Below are 22,681 nucleotides of genomic sequence, written 5' to 3' on the forward strand. Positions count from 1 at the left end.
AGTCACCATACATAACAAGCCCACATCCCATGACTCAAATCGGACATTTCCTAATCCAATCGGGTTTTGGAGGTCCGACCCTGGAAATCAACACTTCTTGTGTGGTCAAATCGAAAAGAAAAGTAGGAATATTATTTTACCCAAAATTAGATTCCTAATATTCTGAGGAATTACCAATTTCCAAAGGAAAATTTCACAATCCGTAACCTACAAGGACTTTACACAACACAAACCAAATATAAATATGTCAATCTCTCCGTGATTAGGTGAAACTATCCTTCACAATGGATTTGAACCGACGTGTAAAGCTTACCCTTTCTTTTTCAGTAATTTACTAAGGGGAGGGTATTATCGTCATTTCATATGCGGCCCAACGTTACCTTCTTCCCCCAACACGACAATAATCCCATCTCTCCTTCTTGTCCATTATCATACGCACCCTCCGCACCCCTACCCGCGCACGTTAGCACAGAGACCCTAACCCTGATGGCCACCTCTCGCCCTCCACCGCCGAAGCATCTCGATCTCGACCTTACGATCGTCTCAGCCAAGCATCTAAAGAACGTCAACTGGAAAAACGGCGACCTCAAGCCCTACGCGGTCTTCTGGGTCGACTCAGACCGCCGACTCGCCACCAAATCTGACGACTCCGGCTCAACCCGCCCGGTCTGGAACGAGCGGTTCACCGTCCCACTCACCCTCCCCGTCCACGACTCCTTCCTCACCCTCGAAATCTTCCACTCCAAACCCTCCGACACTCCCAAGCCCTTAGTCGGCACCCTCCGGGTCCCACTCAAGGACCTGCCCGACCCGGATGACTCCACTCGAATCCGCACCTTCCAGCTCGTCCGCCCCTCGGGCCGTCCACAAGGTAAGATCCGCGTAAAGCTCGCCGTTCGAGAACGACCTCTGCCGCCAGATTACCATATGACCCCTCCGCCCAGCTATTTTTACTCAGGCGCCCCTATGCCTCCACCCTCTGTTCGTGACTACAGGTCATACTCGCCGTCGCCGTACTCTTCTCTACAAGCTTCGGCTCCGACTCCATCGGCTTCCCCACCGCCGCCGCCGCCGTACCATTACAACTCGTATTCCGATCCGTACTCGAGTTACTATCCGGCGTACTACTCCAGCGCGCCACCTCCGCCTCCACCGAGGCCGTTCTTCGACCGGCAGGCAGGTTACAGTGGGCCGGGTGGTCCTGGTGGGCCTGGCGGGCCTTCCGCACCACTGGACTACTCGAATTATGATCAGAAGCCCAAGAGTGGGAAGATGGGGCTGGGCACGGGATTGGCTGTGGGCGCAGTGGCGGGAGGTATAGGTGGACTGGCATTGGATGAGGGATTGAGGTACGAAGAAGATAAGATTGCGGAGAGGGTTGAGAATGAGTTGCGTGAGCGTGACGATTACAGCAACTATCGTGCCGATTATTGATTGATTGATTGATTCAATCGGAGGTTGAGGTATGGTTTAATGACTAAAGCGCAATGTTAATTTGCGGTTTATCGGTGTATATGTATATATATTTTATGTGGAATTTGATCTAAGCTTGGCGCTTATGGACGTTTGGTTGAAGTAAGACAAGAGTTTAATGTTAAATCAGTGTTTTATTATGGAATAAATATTGGTTTGTTATTAATGAATTTCATGTGGAGCTTGTAATGTGTTTGTTCGCTTTTGTCGAATGCATATGTTTTCTTGGAATGAATTGTATGATTGATCTCAAATACTTGGTACGGTAACAGGGTTTGATTGATTGGTTTACTGGTGATATTTGGATTGTTTAAGAGAGTTAATTGGTAATTGGCAGAAAGAAGCATACATTTTTTTGAAGCAGTTTTTAGATGAATGGATGGTTGAGCAGCTCAACTTGAGCTTTTGACTGATGGAAGGTTTTGTGTAACCTTCAAAGCAACTTTGTATAGCCGGAGAGTTGTGTGCTCGTCTCGTGGGATGGAAATTCATGCTCTGAGTTTAGGCTTTCTTTTTAGTAGATATGATTGAGAGCAGAAGAAATTTCGAATTGGGGAAACGGGTTTTGTGTTTGAACTTTGGGTCTAGCTCACATTCACAACTATGAAAGTTGGGTATCTGTAATCTGACGATAATTGAACCGTAGCTAAATGTATCTTGCAATCTTTGCTGTGATTCTAGACTGGTGTGTATGGTTCAAAGGTTATCTTAGGTTTTCGCCTTCTCTACCTCTGTCTCGTGTGTGGTGCAGCAAGGGTTTTCCTATGCTTTTTGATATTAGACAGTGATGTTTGTTTCAAGGTTTTATGAAGCCTTTCCTTATTCTCTTCCAATGCAACAAGGATTTTCCCAATGCTCAAGACTGTTGGAACTGAACCAGGAGCTGCCCTGGAACTGTAAAAACCTACCAAGCTTCAACCCTATGGAGTCCAATCAATACAATACCTCCATACCTAAGTCATATCTGTCATTGATACTCTTGAGGAATGAAAAGACGATTTTTGCTATGTTTAAAGTGGTTTGTGTGGCGATAGAGGAGACAATGAAGAAGCAACAAGACCATTTGTTTTGTACAACTCGACAGGAATAGTTCCAGCCGTTTTCCATGAGTTTCATGTGTTAATTGCCATCTGGTTACTTAACACATGAAACTCATGGAGGAGGACCGGGAAATCACAGTTTTGTAATTTTCTATCATCTTTGTCAGAGTCGAGTAATAAAAGATTGGATAGCTTGAAGGGATCTTGGTTTTTTGACAAAAGTTTAATGAGTGGAATGAAACCGAAAGTAATATAGATGAACTTGGAGATCCATCAATCTTAGAAGACAATATATATTATGTTTAAAAAAATTTGTGCTGTTTTCTGTTCTATTCCAATCCTCTTCCTTCCAACATATCTGAAAGACTTGAGGATCTTCACTTAAATACTCCTACGGGTTCAAGTAGAGGCCTCTCAAATGGGCTGGGTCACTTGCGAGCAGATGAACTGCAATGGAAGGCAGACTCCTCAAAAAATAACCCATGGATCTCTCAGAAACCATCTGAGACTGACTGGTCCGGTCCAATCCAGCCTTATCACCCAATGCGTTGCTAAAGCCCAAACCCAATATCCATCCAACCTAAACAAACACTTTCTCTTTTCCTTTCTTTTCTTTTTCTCATTTTAAAATTGAAGCCGACTGAACACTGGACAAGTGGTATGGTGGTTGTTGAGATTATTTGTCTCATATTAAAAATTAAGGAAGTTAATTTGAGTTTATAATGAGTTAGGGTTTCTTGAAATCGCAACTTTCTTTATAATATTAAAACAAGACTATTTACGTATTAAACTCAACGATCATACGCGCTCTCATGTTACCTAATATGTTGTCCACGTCTTACACTTCAAATTTGAAACCTTTATACTTCAAATTTGAAACGTCTACTACCTTCAATGGTACTGTTTTCTTCCCACGTTTGCCAAAATTAGAAGCTCATCATTACAAACACTGAACTTTTGATTTCTACATGGCTCTGCCTCCACTTTTGTGTTGTCCTCGTAACAAGTGCTGGAAAAGCACAAGCACTCGAGCAAAGCGACAAACAGAAAAACAACTACGTCAAACGAACACAAATAAGTGCCAAAACCCTATATTTCCACATGATTTGGATTTGCACCAAGGTTTTTTAGGAAAGAAAAAATAATTATAAAATGAAACATGGTGCCCCTAATGAACTCAATTTGACTACCACAACACAATTATTCATCATTCCAAAGGAGTGGAGCACGGATTACGAGATGGGACCATTTGCACAAATCCAATCATGGTGTCCAATGTACGTACATCTCCTCGGACATAGACATGGATCCATCTTAGAAGGGAAGCTCAATTGGAATTGGATTTCAATCCACTTTGATGTCAAGAACTTATCTCACTTTTTTCCCTAAATTATTGGATGAATGATGTTAAACATGATTAGGTTAATTGGAAAAAAAACAAATCCCAATAGATTAGAGGCATTATTACCAATAACTAAATAAATTTAACTTATCCACTCGGAGTGATGAGAACCTCTTCTGGCCTCTTTCAATGTATATACATACGTAAGATTCATTTTCAATTGCTGGGTTTTCCTTTGACTTTGAGTGGTTGTTTGTGACCAAGACAGAGACAACTTTAGAGCCAAAAAAAAAAAGAAAAATTGTTGATAAGTCCCAAATGGTTCCACAACTAATATAACCGAGGTATTTAGTGATAAAATCCTATATTTACTGACTTTTGTAAGTGGTTAAGTTAGGGACAATATATGTGTTGCTAGTAGTGGATCGTTGTTCCATCTCTCTGAAATTTAACACAAATCAAGTTACGGTGTGAATCGATACAAGTTAGAAAAAACAAGTTGAATGCAATCATCATTTGAAAACAAAGAGATATATGGTACAAAACAATTAATTCATAGTTAGGAACACACACCACTCGTAATCTGTTCTTAATTCGAACATTTTGGTATCCACAGAAAGCAGAGATATTCGAGCAAGCACCAAGTCCATATAACATGAAATGCAGCAGGAAACAAAACAAAAAAAGAAAATCATGATTAAGAATCAAACAAAGATTAGGAGGCTATATATATACATTTGACGTGACATATAGGGTACTAAAATAGGGCAATCAGCAACTAGAGGAGGGTTAGGAAACTGCAGCAACGCACGCCTAGAATAATTTTGTTCTCTTTTCTTTTTAACTTGTCTAGTATAATTTTGTTGGCAAGCACCAAACTATAATGATTTTTTGCGCAGATGTCACAGGCTACAGCTACTTACCATCATTCTTGGTGGACATTAAGTGAAAGAGGGAAATATATCAAACCCTAGCTAGGGTGGAAGGGAATGGTGCTCATTACATTCTTTCCTGCAATTGATTCTTCTCCCAATAGAACAATACCCTACTAGCTACTACTCCCACCAACAAAACATGTTAGCATTTGGAATTTCAAGTTTCCTTCTTTTCTTTTCTTAATGTAATTCTATATTTCTCGCTAGTTTTAGCGCGTAATTAATTCTGAGTTATACTACAACAAAACTAGATACGACAACGGAAAAAAGTACAACATGCAGTTCGAACCAGCACTGTTATAGCTGCAAGAAAAGCAAAGTTGGAGCTCTGAATGAATACCACCAGATGACAAAGGAGGAAAAGTTACCATTCTATCAAATAGGGCATCCTACTTAGTTTTGGACCACAGCTAGCTCTATCCCTATCCCTGTGCATGCATTTGGGGCAGGCATAATAACCATATCTGTATAAACTATCATGGATATCACTGTATATGAATTTTGTACAAATTGGAGCTCGAGACAATTTTTGGTGGTCCATTATAGTTGTGGTGCGCCTACCCTACAAGTTTGGTGCCCATGAAAGTGGATACATGTATATTATTTTTTATTTGGACAAACATCATGCTTCGTTTCTTCTACGATGTATTAATGAAGGCAATAAGAAAATATACATACATATTTTGATGTCAAAGGCAAAGCTGAGGCGCAGTTGGTTTTGATTGTCGGGATGCAGCAGTTGTAGTAGTAGTTGACGGGAGGGAGGTAGCAGCAATGTGACAGAAAATGACCACGTCTAGAGCATCAATATTTGATTACCCTTTTTCTCTCTCTCTCTCTCTCTCTCTCTCTCTCTCTCTCTCTCTCTCTCTCTTACATGGCCTGCAGAGCGTGGGTACGTATTTATGCTTCGAATGCCAATTAATAAATGAAATTGTCTTTTAATTAGAGTTATAGGACAAGCTGTCCTACAAACCTCGGTCACCATATTCATCATCATATATATCCAAATTACCTAAGCTAACTACCTTCTTCAACCAACCTAGCTAACAATTTTCTATCATAATTAACATTTTAATTGTAGTTATGGACATTAATTCACTATTTGGCTTGCGAGTAGTCTGATTAATGAGGTCTCATAATATGGTATTGCTCATGTTTACTTCTTTTGAGAATCTTTCCTATTGAAATGAGATATGACATACTAAATTCACACACACTACACGCAGTGGCAAACCTATTAAGGTGTCTCCCCTTGTCGGAAAATCTATTATAGGTGCTGCATATTGCACCTTTGCTCAACCTAGGAGGTGCACTCTAGGTGTTCAGTGAAAATCCTAAACGAAGTCAGTCTGCTGTTGTGCTGTGTTGTGTTGCGCAGCGCACTTGTTGTTGTTTCTTTAAACCTTGACCAAAATTGCACCTCTACTAAAAAAAATCAACCCATAATCTTTCATGTGAGAACAATATTATCATTTTTATGCACTAACTCTGCGGATTTGCTCATCAACAGGACCTTTTTATATATTATCAAAAATAAAAAGGAAATGGGCAATTCATTTTTTTTATACATTTTGTATGCTACTTAAGACGCTAGATGGATCTAGACAAACTAGATGAATTCATTATGATTGACGACGTTTGAATTAGGGCATATCGATTTAGAAATACGCTGATCGGCATTAAGTCGTAAAAAAAATATAAACAACGTAACGTCAATCATAACAAAATACTTTTCACGGCAGGATGAGTTTGGTGGGCTGAACCTTTCAGAATGGGCACTGCTTGGCCGGCCTAGGAGGCTATGCCCTAATTCAAAGAACGTCAACGGGAATATATTCATGCAGACTGCTTCATTGTCCATTGTCCAAAACCCAGATACATGAACGCTCACTGCTCACTACATGATAATATTCATATACTCTGTATTCTCTGTATTGTCAACATTTTGACCTTTGTCAATGTGTCATTCTCATGCATAAAAAACAAAAAGTAAACCTAAGAAGTAGGTCACGTCACTGAGCATAAAAAAGGGCCATTAATAGATTCTTTCAAGAAAAATGTACCTTCATTTCTTCATCATGTGAAATACCAAGGGTCGGTGGCATGAGTTGTTAGAGCACTTTCACCGCATAGTCTAGTCTCGCGACAAAAGGTCCTTTCAGGCTGAAGAAATTCACTCCACCATACAAATTTAGCCTGGGCAAATAGTGGGCTCCACAAAGATTGGAGAGGCTCGAAGACAAGAATAACCTGAGTTGTGGTCTAAGATTGCTGATGTTAATTAGAGAATAATTTTTTAAAAAAAATTTAACAAAAAATTCAGAATCTTTTTTTATACATACCTAGCAATTTTATTATTATTAATCTCATAGATAAAAATAAAATTAATCCCATGTGAATATAATTGCATTTGGGTTACCATGACAATGGGTGGAAAGACATAAAAAATATTGCTAAGCCAAACACTATTCGCGTGAATAGTGTCTGCCTTTACTTGGCCTTATCCTTTAGTGTGGCACTATAGATAAAAATGCTCTTAAGTAACGCAACATCTATAGCTCTTTCATTTTACATTGGTCAAATACACGTACTAAAAGTTATAAATAAATAAAAAGACATACCTATAATATAGATGAAAGTTAACCTAGGTTTGTTCTCAGTTTGTGCTTCACGATTGTTTTAATTTCATTTGTTTGCATAACAACATAAAGAGAACATGCATATATACATTACTAGAAAACTTAAAAAACATTACTAGAAAATTTCAAAAAGAGTGACGGATGATCTGAGGCCTGTAATAGCAAAGGCCATAATGTACCGGTAGTCAAAAATGGATTCGTCACTACTCACATAGAAGTCATATATTACATTATTGTGTTTATTACATGGTGTTGCCAATAATTTTTGTCAATGTAAACAAAGTCGGTGGACAGTAAATTTTGCCAATGTAAACAAAGTCGGTGACCAATAGAACGACGGGGCAATACCAAAACCAAAAAATTAATGTGGTGTTACAAGAGTAAAGTAGAAAAAGGCTACTATAACAACTACAAAGTAGGAAGGTTAGGGAAGGAGAAAAAAAAAAAAAAGGGGTGCACCGTCAACATGTTTTAAATACTTTCATCAAAGCTTCTTATATAAAATAGTCAATGGTTCTAATGGAAGTCGCCATTTTGTAATTTTGGCACATTAATATATGACAAGACTTGACCTTTGCCCATTGTGATTGTGATGGTTGTTGAATTATCTGAACCTGATTAGCATAATCTGGATGTCTTGAAATACCATCTTTTCTCCAAAAAAATAATATCTGTATGTCTTGATTGGAAACACCAAAAACATTTAGTGGACACATTTGTCATCATCCGTAAAGTTCAATGGAACACAAACGTTATACGGCCATGATATTGCCCAATGCACAATACGTTTTTTCTATTGAAGAAATGGAGGAAACCTCTTATTTTAATAATTTTAAAAAGTTATAAAAATGGACTTAGTTAAGTTGACTAAATTGAATGTGCTTCTCACTCTGTACCTAAGTTGAATTTCCTTTTCCATAATCTACATATGTAAAGCAAAAGGCATGGTGAAACATTCAAAATACCAGAAAATGTCATTGGTTAATGAATATTAAGAATTGAAATTATTATGGATCCTATTTTTTTGAAACACAACTATCCATTATCTTTTTTAATTCTAAAATATATATATATTTTTTTAAAGGCCTCTCGCAAAAGCAGAAACGTGTACGGAAAGGCTAATTTATATTAAAATAGAACATCACTTCCATCAACAAAACAAAAAGTTGAAAAACGTTAATTATGTTGGTTGGAACATATATATCTAATTTTTAATAATAGAAATGCTAGTTTGACATGTTGGGTATTTCCTAATAGGCTTAATTAGTGTTTTACTTATGAAATGGATGCCCCGTGTTTTACTTATGAAATGGATGCACAGAGAGAGAGAGAGAGAGAGAGAGAGAGAGAGAGTGGGTGGGGTGCAATGGAGGTGTGATGGGGGTTAAGTGATGAAAATGGACAGAAATGATAAAGTGAGAAAGTTTTAGTGGTTTCTATATATTATAGGAGTTAAGTGAGAACATTTTAATTTTAACCGCAATTGGGAATAAATTTGTGTTTTAAATTACACCACCCATCATATAAAAAACAATTATATTTCTTTAAAAAGATTAGTAGATAATGCTACCCAATCCCATTCGAGTTTCTAATATTAGAAAGAAAGTTTTTTTTTTTTTTTTGGTCAAGATATTAGAAAGAAAGTAACCATTAAAATAAGAACTAATTGTACCAAAATTTTACTGTTTACTTTATTCCAGAAGAAACAAAACTGAAATAAAAATGTCTCAGATTCAAAGGACCGTGGCACCCGATGATGGTGGTTTCGGGGCAAATGCACAAGCAAGCAGTAGCATGGCCAATTTGCCATTGAACAACTAGCTCGCGTGGCAGCTGGGTTCTAACTGGCATACACGTGGCAGATATCAAGGTTCACTTGCAACGTACACTTGGTGATTGGAACTCTTGATCTGTCTGTCATACACGTGGCAGACATCAACGGAGGCTGCAGCCAAAACTATATGGATCCCAACAATTAAAACCCAAATAAGAAAATGGGTCTTAGTATTTAGACACCACGGGCTGTCACAATACTATATTTTTTATTTTTGGTACTGCATTTATACAATATTTTTCTCAATATAATGATATAAATGAGCAATGGACCGTCTAAGTCAAACAATTAATTAAGCCACATACATACAATTAATTATGCTTAATTAGCATTTAAATAGTAATTAGCAATTAAAACCTGGCACACGCCGACAAATCATAATTGACGGTTTTAGTTTAGAAGAATCTTGCATATAACTTAATTAACCGACCATATTTCTATCAGGTAATCTCAAACATATGCTATATAAATAAATAAAAATAAATAAATGTACTTATGACAACATAATTAATAATAATATGGCAAATAAAGCTTAATTAATTTTGCAGAGGACAGTTCAAGGTTAGCTGACCAAACAGTTGAGATTCTTGGGGGGCCGACCTTTCTAGGGATCGGAAGAATGACAGCCAACCTACAGAATGTAAATAGTCGGCGCTATTCTTAATTACATGGATAATTAATTACTCAATTAAGTTTTTGCATGAGAAAAAAATTGATTATCGTGGAATCTTCACAAAGTTTATCTCATAGTACGCTAACTGGCAAGTGAGTGCTGTTTAAGCAAACTCTGTGGCAATATTACCGTAGGCTCCTGGCGAAATAATAATAAGAAAATAATATATAGTAAATTAAACATCAATCACCCTAGCCTAGCTAGTTGACAACTTGGGATGAAGAAACAAAAACAACTGTCTCTACTTGGATGCAATCAGATAGAGATCAAGTGGACAAAAATGAAAAACCAAATTGTTATTTTTTTTTAATGATAAAAAGTTTAGGAAAAGGGGAGGCTACCTCATCCCAGAATTATGACATACCAAGATCTATTTGAGGACTTACAAATGGGGTTTCAGCTCCTTTTTTATTTTTACATATTACACATCAAGAGAAATTGTAAGCCGCGGAACTCGAACCTAGTCCTGGATAGCAAAAGAGAATGATCATTACCAACTCAATCAACTTTCGTTTGCCAAAATTGTTATTTTCACTTCTTTTTTTCTCCCTTATTTTCACTTAATTGTCATTATATGTACTAATATTTCTTAGCTCTTTATAAATAAGAGTCAAATTAATCACAGGCCGACACATACGAATAATTAAATTATTAAAATTAGAAAGAAAAAGATAAATTTGCACGTGTGTAAATATGATTTATGGTCATGATTTGATTTGGGTGAAAAATCCGCAGTATATTGATGGAAAGGAGTGCGGGTAGTATAAATGTGTTTAATTGGATGCGTGGGGGGAGGCATGAGTATCTTGTTATGTATGGGAATTGTGTAATTCAAGGCGGACTCCATTGGATATTGCTGGAGGATCTACTGCTACCTGTGAGAGATTTCAACTAGAAAATCTCATCTCCACAGATTCTGAATATATGAGAGAAAATCTCACAGATTCTTGTTGGAGTGAGTAAAATCTCTGAAATCCAATATGCATCGCTGCTGTTTCAATATTCATTCCTTAATTATAGAATAATTTTTAGAGTTATTTTCACTGACACCCTTTGAGATTTTTTATGTTTTCACAAAATTGCCTCAAGTCTAAAAAATTATATGAACACATCTTCAGGTTTCGGTTTTTTTAAATTTTTTTACAAAATCCCTTTTCATTGATTGTTTGTCCAAAATTTGATGATTTCATTGAAAAAAAAACTTATGCAAATGCCAACATTATCCTCAATGAAGTATATGCAATATGATATCAAAGTCCAACTTTGTCATTTGGAGAATTTTTTTTGCATAAAATTATCAATCTTTGGATGAAAAATCACTAAAAGTGAGTTTTGTGAAAACAATTTAAAACCTTAAGGGGTGTACATGGAATTTCTAAAACCTCAAGGAGTTTTGTGAAAAAACCGAAATTTTTAAAGGATATTATTGTAAATAACTCTAATTATTAATAATTAATTTGTAACTTAACTTGTCGACAGTCAACACGTTCAATATTTTTTAGTTGGCATGGTGGTGCTTAGACTTCATATTATCTCTTATAAAGAAGGACTTTTGAGAACCATCCGAAATATCCGCAGGCTGAGCTCAGCTCATTGGCTTTAATGTAAATTTCTTATTTAAGACGTCTTATTATGTGATTTGTTGAGTTTGGGTTAGACTTATTGTGTCTTCGGACTTTTCGTTTTATCAATGAAGTTTTCCTCGTTTCGTTGAATTTCTCTCAAATTTTCATCATGTATTTACTTTAAAAAAAAACCCTAGCCTTTTAATTAGTTTTAGTTTTCCACTAATAAAACTACAATCGTTGTAATTTCATTAGTTTGCATGTCAGAAACTAGCCGGGAAATCTAACACGTGGTTTCCAATCGCAGCTACGATTTGGGATGCTGATGATGATTATGATTAGGAAATTATATGCAGACAGGAGAGATAGAGTGAATGTATCATCAGATACAAACCCACGACCCATCCATTCGCATATTCTTCATGAAACGTTAATAAAAAAAAATAAAAGAGAATTAAAGTAATTAAATAAACGATGACAACCAAATCAGCAATAAATTACTAAATTAAGAAACACACCAGCCCCCGTCAGCACATTCATGCATCCAAAACCACAACCCACCCCCTATAAATACCACTCCCAACTCTCACACCTTCCTCACTCCTCCTCCTCAGTGTTTACTCACATTTCCAACCCTCCTCCACACCATTAGACACTTGGCGCCCATCATTCAATCAAAATGCCTTCTTCAAACTCGCCAACGTCTCTAACTCAAACTCAAATGGTGGCCAAGTCCACCGTCTTCCCCGACCAGCCCTCCACACTCGGTGACCTCAAGCTCTCCGTCTCCGACCTCCCCATGCTCTCCTGCCACTACATCCAGAAGGGCCTCCTCTTCCCTCTTCCTCCTTTCCCCATCCAACACTCTCTCATCCCCCTCCTCAAAGCCTCTCTCTCCCAGAGCCTCTCTCGTTTCCCTCCCTTGGCCGGCCGCTTGACCACTTACTCCGACGGTCACGTTCACATCACCTGCAACGACGCGGGCGTCGACTTCATCCACGCCTCTGCCCCCAGTCTCTCCACCCGAGACATTTTGGGCCCCACTGACGTCCCCAATTGCGTCAAGGACTTGTTCCCCTTCGACCGCACCGTCAGCTACACCGGCCACCACAACTCAATCCTGGCCGTCCAGGTCACCGAGCTCAGCGACGCTGTTTTCATCGGCTGCGCTCTCAATCACGCCGTCACCGACGGCACCTCCTTCTGGAACTTCTTCAACACCTTCGCCGAGCTCTGCAGACTGTCGTCATCATCATCACCTAATGAGAACAAGAAACTTACCATAGCGAAGCAGCCCGACTTCAGCCGGAGCTCCGTTATCATATCGCCTGCCGTGCTCCGGTTCCCGGAAGGAGGTCCCAAAGTCACCTTCTCCCTCACCGAGCCTTTGCGCGAGCGAATTTTCAGCTTCAGCACAGAAGCGATTCAAAACCTCAAATCCCGAACCAACAGTAAAAAATGGGCCGAATTCCAAAACGACGACGCTTTAATAAGCGCCGTTGAGATTCTCGGGAAGCAGAGCAACGACCCCTACGAGATTAACAACTCAAACGGCGCCAGAGTGACATCAATTATCGAAAACTGGTTCAAGAACTCCAACGCCAAAACGGCACCCGAAATTTCGTCGTTTCAGTCTCTCTGCGCGCTCCTCTGGCGATCCGTGACGCGCGCGAGGAAATTGCCGTCCTCGAAAACGACGACATTCAGAATGGCTGTGAATTGCCGTCACAGGCTGGAGCCCAAGCTGGACGCGTACTACTTCGGGAACGCAATCCAGAGCATCCCGACGTACGCGACGGCGGGAGAGGTGCTGTCGAACGACACACGGTGGTGCGCGGAGCAGCTGAACAAGAACGTGAAGGAGCACGACAACGACAAGGTGCGAGGTGTCGTAGAGGATTGGGAGATGGACCCGCGGGTGTTTCCGCTTGGCAACTTCGACGGTGCGACGATGACGATGGGGAGCTCGCCGAGATTTCCGATGTACGACAACGATTTCGGGTGGGGGAGACCATTAGCAATTCGGAGCGGGAGGGCGAATAAATTTGACGGAAAGATATCGGCGTTTCCGGGGAGGGAAGGAGCTGGGAGCGTTGATCTTGAGGTGGTTTTGGCGCCTGACACTATGGCTCTGCTTGAAACGGACTCTGAGTTCATGCAATACGTGTCGAGCTGAGCTTGTGGATGATGTCATATTTTCTATATAAAAACAAAAGTAAGAAGAAAAAGGGATGTGGATGAAGGGGAAATGGTTGGGTGCGGTTGATCAAGGTCCCTATTTTTATATCTGCACTCTGCTGCTGACCGTTGGATTGTATGCGTCCTTGGGATGAACGGGGGTGATTTGGTTCAGAGGCCAATGGATGGGGGGATGTTGATCTGTGTATTTGTGTCATTTTGTTTCGTTTACTGGTGTGTGTCTCGTTTAGATATGAATTATAATTTTATTGACTTTTGTTTTTTCAACTATATTTCTTTTGTTTTTTTTGTTCTGATTTTGTGGGGCCAACGTTCTAACAAAATTAATTAGTCTTATCACCAGGTTTCGTTTCGTTTCGTGTACACATTATTAGCATTCACGAGGCTTTTGTGTATAGATTTTGTCATTTTGGGGATTCATATACGAATTTAGCATTTTTTATGGGTTCATGTAGCATTTTTTTTTGGGTTTCGAGTAAGATTTTGGTATTTTTGGACTTTTGTGTCTTAGTTTAGTATTTTTTTCAGGTTCGTGTCTAGATTTGATCAATTTGGGGTTTCGATGGTAGATTTTGGAATTCTCCAGAGTTTTGCGTATCAACTTAGTATTTGTTATAATTTAATGTGTAGATTTTCGAATATTTAGGTTTCAATTATAGATTTTGGCAATTGAAGGTTTCATGTATGAATTTAGCATTTTGAGCGCTTGGAGTATAGATTTTTGCTTTTTGAAGCATCATGGATGAATTTAGTATTTTTAAGATTTAATATAACATTTTGTGATATCGAGTATAAATCTTGGCATTTTCATTATGAATGAGTAGAGTTTGTGTATATATATGCAATCTCAATCATTAAATGTGCTTTAATCTAATACTCTAAAATGTGTGTTATGATGTGTGTCCTTACTTGAAACCCTTTAAAAAAAAAAAAAACTAAATCATACATGAAACCCCAAAAATGACAAAAAAGCTAAATCTAACATCAACACCACAAAATTTTACATGAAACCCTAAAAAATGCTTAGTTCATATTCGGACCCAAAAAAAATACTAACTTCATACTTGAAACTCGAAAATTCTCAAATTTATACATGAAATCTCTAAGAGTGAAAAGCCAAACAAGAGACCTATGATGTCAAAATCCAAATGGACCTATCCTATCATATGGTAAGGAAACCTACAATTAACCCATATCATTCTCATGTCCGGGTGTCCTAAGATTTTTAAAGATAAAAATAAGATTATAAAATTTTCAAAAAAGTTGAGGAACTTAATCATTTTTTGGGTTGAAATTTTTCTGGAGATGTAACAAGTATATAGAGCTTTTAAAAATTCCAACAAAATTGTGTATTTAATATTGGCATATGCACCACGAACACAAAGGCAAAATATAATCTTCATTTGGGCCTTTCACAAACATTATTGAATTGAGATTAAGCCCGATTCCTAGCCTACTGAAATAATATTGTCCGTCTTGAAAGGCCCACTTTTTGGGCCTCACTCATCTTAGCCTCTTCGATGAGTCCAGAAACCATACGACGTCGTTCCAACCTTGATGCAATGCAAGAAACTCTATTACGTATCCCAAATCATAGGCTCTCTCAACTGGCTCGCTAGGTGCTTGAACACGCCAGTGTGAAGCTCCTAGAGTTGGGACCTCAGCAGCCGAAATCCAACGCTTGCAGAAGAGCCACGTGGGAAGATCCCGAGCGCCGGAAAGCTCGCCTGCGATTCAGGATCGTCAAAGACGATGAGCAGAAGCCGGATTCTGAGAAATCCGATTGCGTTCGTTTGGTGGGCTGTGTTGGTTTGTTGCTTTTTAATTGTTACAATCTCAATGCTGAGGCTTCCAGAGATCCCGCTTGGGTTGCAATATCCCACTACAAAAACAAGTAAACAAACTTCAGAGAATGACAAATTTTCGATAGGGAGGTTTGGGAAGATGATGCTTGAAATGTTGCCTGAAGATCTTGCTTTCACTGTGTTTGTTCCTTCAGAGGAAGCTTTCGAGCGCGATCTGAGGCTCAGCCCAAATGAAAGTTTAGTGGGGGAGAAGATGAATGACGACACGTATGCAATTATGTCTCGAATATTGGGGTTCTCGGCTGTTCCTCGGAGGCTTGCTTCAGTCAATGTGCCGATTGACAAGGAGCTGTCGTATGATTCGATATCTGGGTTTGTGTTGTATATCTCGAAAGAGGAAGATGGAGCGTTGACGGTCAACAGGGTTCGATCCAGAAGAGTGGATCTGAGGAAGAAGGGAAGCGTTGTGCATATCATGGATGGAGTGATCATGGATGCTGAGTTCCAACAATCAGTTCAGCCTGAGGAACAAGATTGAGTTCACTCGTGAATTTTTGTAACATTGTACTTGGATTACTGTAGAAACATATATATGAGATGTTGTAATTCTTTCTAGATATTTTTATTACACAATTATACTAATAAAGTTCTTAGGCAAGGGAATTTGTTTTTTTTGTTTACACAATCAAGAATGGTAGAATTGTAACAACGCATAAATGAGTCATAAGGTTAATAAAACAGATGAAATGGGTCTACAAAGTAAGATGGGAAGCAAAGCAACCCAAGTTTTAGAGTACAAAATGAATATGTCCGTCATCACTTGACAACCCGTAAATTATATGTTTAAAAGAAACTGAGCACCATCCGGGACATGGCAAAAAATTAGGGGTAATTATTAAATCGGCCATGTCCTATGCATCCCTCCAATTCCAACTTGAAATTCATCGAGGCTGGAAAGAAGTGAGAGTATGCATTTTAGTTATCTTAGTCGACAGATGACGCCCCTCAAAGCTCCAACCCGTATATAGATACTTCTTAGCTTCCGGCTGCAGCTGGTACAGCAACTTGTTTTGAGTCTTCTGCCTTTTCATGCTCCTTATTGTGCATCTGAAATATTCCAAAATTTTCAAATCAGAATACATTATGTGAAGTTTGTAAAGAAAATCAAGGAAGATCCAAATATTTGTGACAATATTATAGCACCATGCACATTGCTTGACAAGCCAGGCTCAATGAAACAGCGGAAAAGCTAGAACCATAATGGACAGAACAAGAATGAATAGTGGCCTTTTCATGCTCCTTTTGTTTTCTCATTCACCCTCAAACACCGAAGGAATAATTGCTAAGGTGAGGAATCCTATATTAGAATTACACATTCAAGGAAATGCATCTTACCTTGTTGTTAATCAAGTTGTGAAGAGCAATAACACTTCGGATGAGAGAAGAAAGATAGATAACCAACATCATATCATTTGTTTTCACTGCACATGACAACAAGGACATGATTCAACATTTTAGCAGAATAGGCACTTGAGCACGGATCAAAAATCTAACTGTAAAGCAGTTTAAATGATAAAATATCTACAGAGGCAGAATAAACACAGCAGGTTTATTTACCTGAAAAAGCCTTGATCAACTCGGAAACATTAAGATTTGGAAGTAGATTGAACACATCCTACAAGGATTTTGAATAGAGAAATAAGAAAACGTACAGGTGGTATGGTGAAAATATTAAGACTAGGCAAAAATTAGAAAGAACTCAAAACCTTATAAAAGACAGAGACATTATGATTCTAGCTTATACTACATATAGGTTACGCCAAAACCGAACCTGTAGATGGTACAAAATCTCGTGGTTTAAAGGGAGCTTTCCATCAATAACAAGGTCAAGATAACCCCGAATCTCTCGAAGTCTTGCTTCCAATCCCTTCAAGGCTGTGAGTTTCCCTGTAACCTGTACAAGACTTGGAAACTAAGTTTGTTGTATTCATGTTAGACTTGTCATGTGTCTGTGTGTGAATAAGAAGTAAAAACCAGACCTCTGTTGCAAGAGTGCTGATGGTTGTATCCTTCACATCTCTAAGCAAGTGTTCCACTCCTGTTAAAGAGTAACATGGTAACTCAAAACTAGAACTAGATACTCACTCACCAACCCACAAAAGAAAGAAAGAAATTGATCTCTGCATGCAATAAGTTGGGAGTTCTTTTGATTCAATGCTAATAAAGGGGGAGCACCGGTTATTTATCCCATCGGCATACCAATTTCCTCAACTTCATGGGCAGCAATTTCAGAAGGCACATGAACGAACACCTTCTGGCTTTTCTGGGTAGCGTTCTGTAATCAAACTAAAATGTTAATTCAAATTTGCATGAAACTGGATTTCAAGTTAAAAGTAACACTAACCATAGAGCTTCGTTGCTAATAGTACACAAGAACAATAGAAAATGGAGCTTTTTTTAATTAAAAAAAAAATGGTGATTCTACCTCTTTAACCTCTTCAACAGTACAGTAAGCTTTTGTGGGTATACCCAGCTCCTTTGGTTGGACATCAATTATGACCAAGACAGGATTTGGGACATAGCTGCAAAATCAAACGGAATGGAGAAAGGAAGAAAAATTAATGAGAACTTAGAAGGACAAAGAAAGGAAACAGATATTCATGTAGGCTGCAGGCTTCCCCATGTTAGAAAACCAAAAAGGGGGGCAGAAAGGCAGCATATTGTACCACTGCACAAGAATATCACTTAAAGGCACAGTGCTTCCTTATAACCAACCATCACTATTTTGTAGAAAACTGACACGCAACCACAAGGTTTCCAAATTCCCAGACATCTTAGTTCTTGTTTTTCTATATCTTCAAGTTAGATCAGCAAAATGGTATAGTACCGTGCATGTCGGAGAGAGGAAAGAAAGAGGTACACTTCTGCTCCTTTTTGTTGGTTAAAAACTTAATACGGTTTCTCTAATCTCAATTTGAACAATGTCAACCTTAGAATACTCAAATTATTTCAATGTTATCCCTCCACATAATTTTGTTAATCAGACTAGATGTTAGAAACATTCATGATATTTGTATGCAATCTTAAGTACAAGGAGCGCTGGTTTGCATTGGGTTGGTCGACTTACTCATTAAATAAAGCGTGAATGTCCAAGTCATTTTCTCGCAATTTTGGACCCGTGCTGTACCATCCCACAACATGCTCCTTTGCTGGAAAAAGTTATTTGTCAATTTTTCATCATAACCGACAATGTACATATGTGGAAATAAGAGAATTTTCTCGACTAATACCGTTTATTCTCTTCGCCATGGCATACATGGCCTCATGGTAGTTGTGATCAAGAAACCAAATACTAGGGTCCCTGTCATCTTCTTCAAAGGGCACTGTGAATAGAGATCAAATATTATTTGTGTAAAAAGTAATGCACTTGATCTGGAAACATAAAGGTTTTAAAATCAAGAACATAGAAAAGGCCAAATAAGAAAATATTTTAGTATAACAAAAACCTGACAAACACAAAATCTAAACTAATTCGTCAAATTTAAGGATACAATCATGGAATTCAAGGCTGATACTGCCTAACTTTCTGTTGGAAAATCAATAAACAAGAAACTTAAAATAGTACATGAATATAAGTGGTAGATACTAACAACTAGAGCACCTACAATGCAACAGGAAATTAACATACAAAGTGCACGGTACCGTAAATAAACTAATACACTTTCAAACTACGCAGGTCTATACAATTGGAAAGAAAATAAAAGCACAAATTTTGCATATTTAGGCTACAACAACCTCAGTACCTCTTGAGTTAAAATTATAAATGCCTGATCAAATAGCATGTCTAGAATGCCACAATCAGTTGTTATCACTTTAACTTTTCTACATAGCAAATTTGAAATTTGACACAAGTAGGAATTCATATAGCAGCATACAATTCAAAATGTAACTTAACTTTGTTAAGCCAATTCCAAGTTTAAGCTCATAGCGGCAACAGCACACTTATTTTTTTGAATAATTAAGAAAAATACACCTTGTTTTTCACAATGTCATAACCTAAAGACAAAATATTCTGTAGCAGCAATGAATTATCCACCACAATTGGAGCAAAATTCAAAATCAAAACCACCATAATCAGATCAAAATGGGAAAAATTCATCTCCAGATAAAATAAACATATTTCAAAAGTAAAAAAGGAATGAGATCCAAACAGAGCCGAGGAACCGAAAGAGAAGCAGATGGACTAAAAGACGGACAGAAATATACGAACCGGCATAGCTGTTGGTGACGTCAACGGTGCCCTTGAAAGAGGAGCCAAGCAGAACGCCGACGACGCGCTTGCGAGTGTCCTTGGCGACCCTGTTGTAATTGTCGACGATGCTGAGCAAAACCAGAGGGTGAACTATCACCTTCTCGATCGGCCTCGCTGAGATTTGCTGCGTTTTTATCACATCCATTTCCTAATTTCTTCTTCTTGAACTGAACTTTTTCTTTTTTTGCTTGAATTTTGAGTTAGCTTCTTCTCCAGGAAACCTCAGCTGGCGTGTTCCAACTCAACCTGCTTGCTTTGCTGCTCTTCCTCAGTTTCGCTTTCCTCTCGCCTTTCACCGAACAATACATTTTTTATATTATGAAAAGCTTTGTTCGTTTCGGGATTCTTAGTTGGGCATCAAAGCCCAAGTTGTGAAAAAAACCGCCTCAATCTTAATGGGCCTTGTTTGGAACAGCTATATTACCTTTGGGCCCCTTTAACTGGCTTGAGCTTGGGTCAAAATAGGTATTATTAGGTTAACATGTTGAAAATATACTTTTTTTGGGACCTTTTATGAAGAATCTTCGATCCATAAGCAATAAGCTTATAGCTCAAGTAGTTACGAATAGTCACTAATGCGCTTAAAAATTAGTGTTCGATTTCTCCCTCTCTAATTCAACAGGCAAAGCATATACCCGGCTCCTATCACCATTATATGAGTCGCACGTGATGAAGAGTGTGAGAGGGAAAACTGTATGACCCCCCTCTCTATAAGGTCCTCATGCACTTCTCCATTTCTATCCCTGAGATTCTAGATGCCCTTTGAAGAATAATCACTTTACAACACTATGAAAGGGCAGGTTTAGAATCTCAAAATGAAATTACTGAATAATAGTTTTGGTAGTAGCATAATATAAAGGGATAGGAGAGTAGCGGATGAGTTTTACTTTGTAAAAGGATAAATGAGGGTTGTGGGGAAGTGGGGAAGTAGATTAGGACATGAAATTCAAAGCTGGAAGCAGACCCAAGGCCAAGAGTAAGCATAGCATGGACAATTTATGCAGCCCAAGGAGACACATCTCATGTGAGGACGCAAAAATTCCAAATTCCAAGCATTCATGTGGAAAACAAGAACCCAACAGAGTAAATCACAGAGAAATTAATAACAACAAAGTTTTCTGAGCACATGCAGAGGAGAATGTCCAAGAATTTCCAATATTTTAAACCAACTTTAAAATTAATTTCACTACTACGTAAAATTTTCAGCTACAAAGTTTTCCACTCCAAGCTATCTCCCCCCACACCCTCCCTTTCTGTTCACCCTTCTTCCTGCCACCAGCTAAACCCTAAATTCTACAAATGACAGCCATGGCTCTACACTATAAAGCTGGCTAACTAGAAGTTTTTTCTTTTTCTTATAACAATTGAAGCCTGTAATTTAAAGGAAGCTTAAGCGCAGATCCAATGGTGGATGGTCCATTTCTGTCCCAACCCTGTAAGCAAAAGCTGTAGCCTCTTTGCAGTATTCGTTTGCATGAAATCTCATCTTCTCCGCTTCTGATTCGTCGAAGGAGTTTACTGGGAAAAGTTGAAGGGTCTCAATCACTCTCGCCGGCTCCGAAACTTGATTTAGTTCTGCAAAGACGACCACAAAAATCAAACATTTAAAAGAGCAGGAAAAAAAAAAGAGTAAAAAAGATAAGTTTCTCTTTGTTTCTTGAGAAAGTGATCTGAGAGATTAAAAAAACAGTTACTTCAAAGAGAAAATATCTTTTAACAGCCACTAATAGCGTACGTTTTGGAGAAGAAATCTTGTCATGATCTCGACGAGTGAAATCCTTGTCATCGATGGAAACTTTGCGGCGTTTCTGTCTTTCTCTGGCTTTGTGATTCTGAAACCAATAGAAAACGTTTTTGCTCTCGATCTTTCCATAAAAGCTTAGCTGAGAGGAGATTTTCTGAATCTGATCAGTGCTCGGCGTACGGAGTCCAGACCTGAACAGGTCAGTTAGAACTTTAACCTGTTCAGTAGTCGGATTCCAACGCCCGCACTTGGTTCCATTATTATTGCCATTGCCACCACCACCACTGCCGCGAAAACTCGCAGCTTTAATGCAAAACCCTGACATGCCCTCATCCATATTTGATTTTTCAGCTTCAAATGCCTAGAAACGAAACAAGTCTCTGCTGCCTCAGAACTTCCTTTCTGAGCTTCTGAACTCAAAACAGTGTGAACCCGTGTGCATATATAATACCATAAAGTGGATACTTTATTTATTAATCTTTTGTGTTACATTTTTTATTTGCGGAGTAGGTTTTTGTTTTATTGAAATCAACCCTTTGTTTATATATTAATCTGCGTTGTTTTTAGGGAATTTGAGATTGAATTATGTGGATTTGTTCGTTTCAATTATCTTTTCCCGGTTTTTTGTGCTGAGAGATATAAATAGAGAGACATGCGTGAAAGCTGCCACTGTTCAACATTGGTCGTCGAGCAGACAAGATGTGAGTTTTCACTAATAATGCATAAAATTGTAATTGAAACTCTCTAACAGCATTTTTTATTTCCTTGAGTTCATATGGATATATAAAATTTTCTTTAGGGTTTTTATGCTTTGCACTAAAATATATATCGGGGAGATTCTTCTATAAGTATTTAAGGTAATAATTTGTTACGTATTTTTAATCTCGACTGTGTGATTGCTTTCACTAGATGTATTGGTAGATTTAATATGCAATATATATGCAATCCAACGATCGACAATATAAATATATAACTAATTTTTAACATAAAATACTTATTGAAGAATTCTCGTATATATGCTTATTCTAAGATGTTGAGTTTTGTAAATCTCATGCTCTAGAATAGTAGACTAATCTAGTGCGTCCAAGACCACCAGGACACGTGAGTAAAGCCAAGC

General features: G+C 38.3%; 5 protein-coding genes across 5 annotated transcripts; 3 read left to right on the plus strand and 2 right to left on the minus strand.

Moving 5' to 3' along the window:
• On the plus strand, positions 252-1,704 carry LOC18787682 (formin-like protein 5). The gene has a single exon (XM_020556999.1). It carries the CDS (start codon positions 364-366, stop codon positions 1,432-1,434), a length of 1,071 nt encoding a protein of 356 aa, XP_020412588.1. The 5' UTR covers positions 252-363; the 3' UTR covers positions 1,435-1,704.
• LOC18784943 (uncharacterized acetyltransferase At3g50280) lies at positions 11,791-13,975 on the plus strand. The gene has a single exon (XM_007217872.2). The coding sequence runs from the start codon at positions 12,184-12,186 to the stop codon at positions 13,678-13,680; it is 1,497 nt and encodes a 498-aa protein (XP_007217934.2). The 5' UTR covers positions 11,791-12,183; the 3' UTR covers positions 13,681-13,975.
• LOC109947486 lies at positions 15,077-16,166 on the plus strand. The gene has a single exon (XM_020557785.1). It carries the CDS (start codon positions 15,456-15,458, stop codon positions 16,044-16,046), a length of 591 nt encoding a protein of 196 aa, XP_020413374.1. The 5' UTR covers positions 15,077-15,455; the 3' UTR covers positions 16,047-16,166.
• On the minus strand, positions 16,159-20,145 carry LOC18784970 (26S proteasome non-ATPase regulatory subunit 7 homolog A). Its single transcript, XM_007218656.2, has 10 exons — positions 19,779-20,145; positions 18,799-18,891; positions 18,636-18,717; positions 17,994-18,090; positions 17,768-17,843; positions 17,548-17,606; positions 17,340-17,462; positions 17,126-17,183; positions 16,904-16,989; positions 16,159-16,615 (listed from the first exon to the last, which is right to left on the minus strand). The coding sequence occupies exons 1-10, from the start codon at positions 19,963-19,965 to the stop codon at positions 16,544-16,546; spliced, it is 933 nt and encodes a 310-aa protein (XP_007218718.1). The 5' UTR covers positions 19,966-20,145; the 3' UTR covers positions 16,159-16,543.
• Positions 20,898-21,951, minus strand: LOC18785280 (WUSCHEL-related homeobox 7). The gene is made up of 2 exons (XM_007220794.2): positions 21,556-21,951; positions 20,898-21,395 (listed from the first exon to the last, which is right to left on the minus strand). Exons 1-2 carry the CDS (start codon positions 21,899-21,901, stop codon positions 21,199-21,201), a joined length of 543 nt encoding a protein of 180 aa, XP_007220856.1. The 5' UTR covers positions 21,902-21,951; the 3' UTR covers positions 20,898-21,198.

The sequence above is a fragment of the Prunus persica genome, chromosome G2, assembly GCF_000346465.2.
Source record: "Prunus persica cultivar Lovell chromosome G2, Prunus_persica_NCBIv2, whole genome shotgun sequence".
Lineage (NCBI taxonomy): Eukaryota > Viridiplantae > Streptophyta > Magnoliopsida > Rosales > Rosaceae > Prunus > Prunus persica.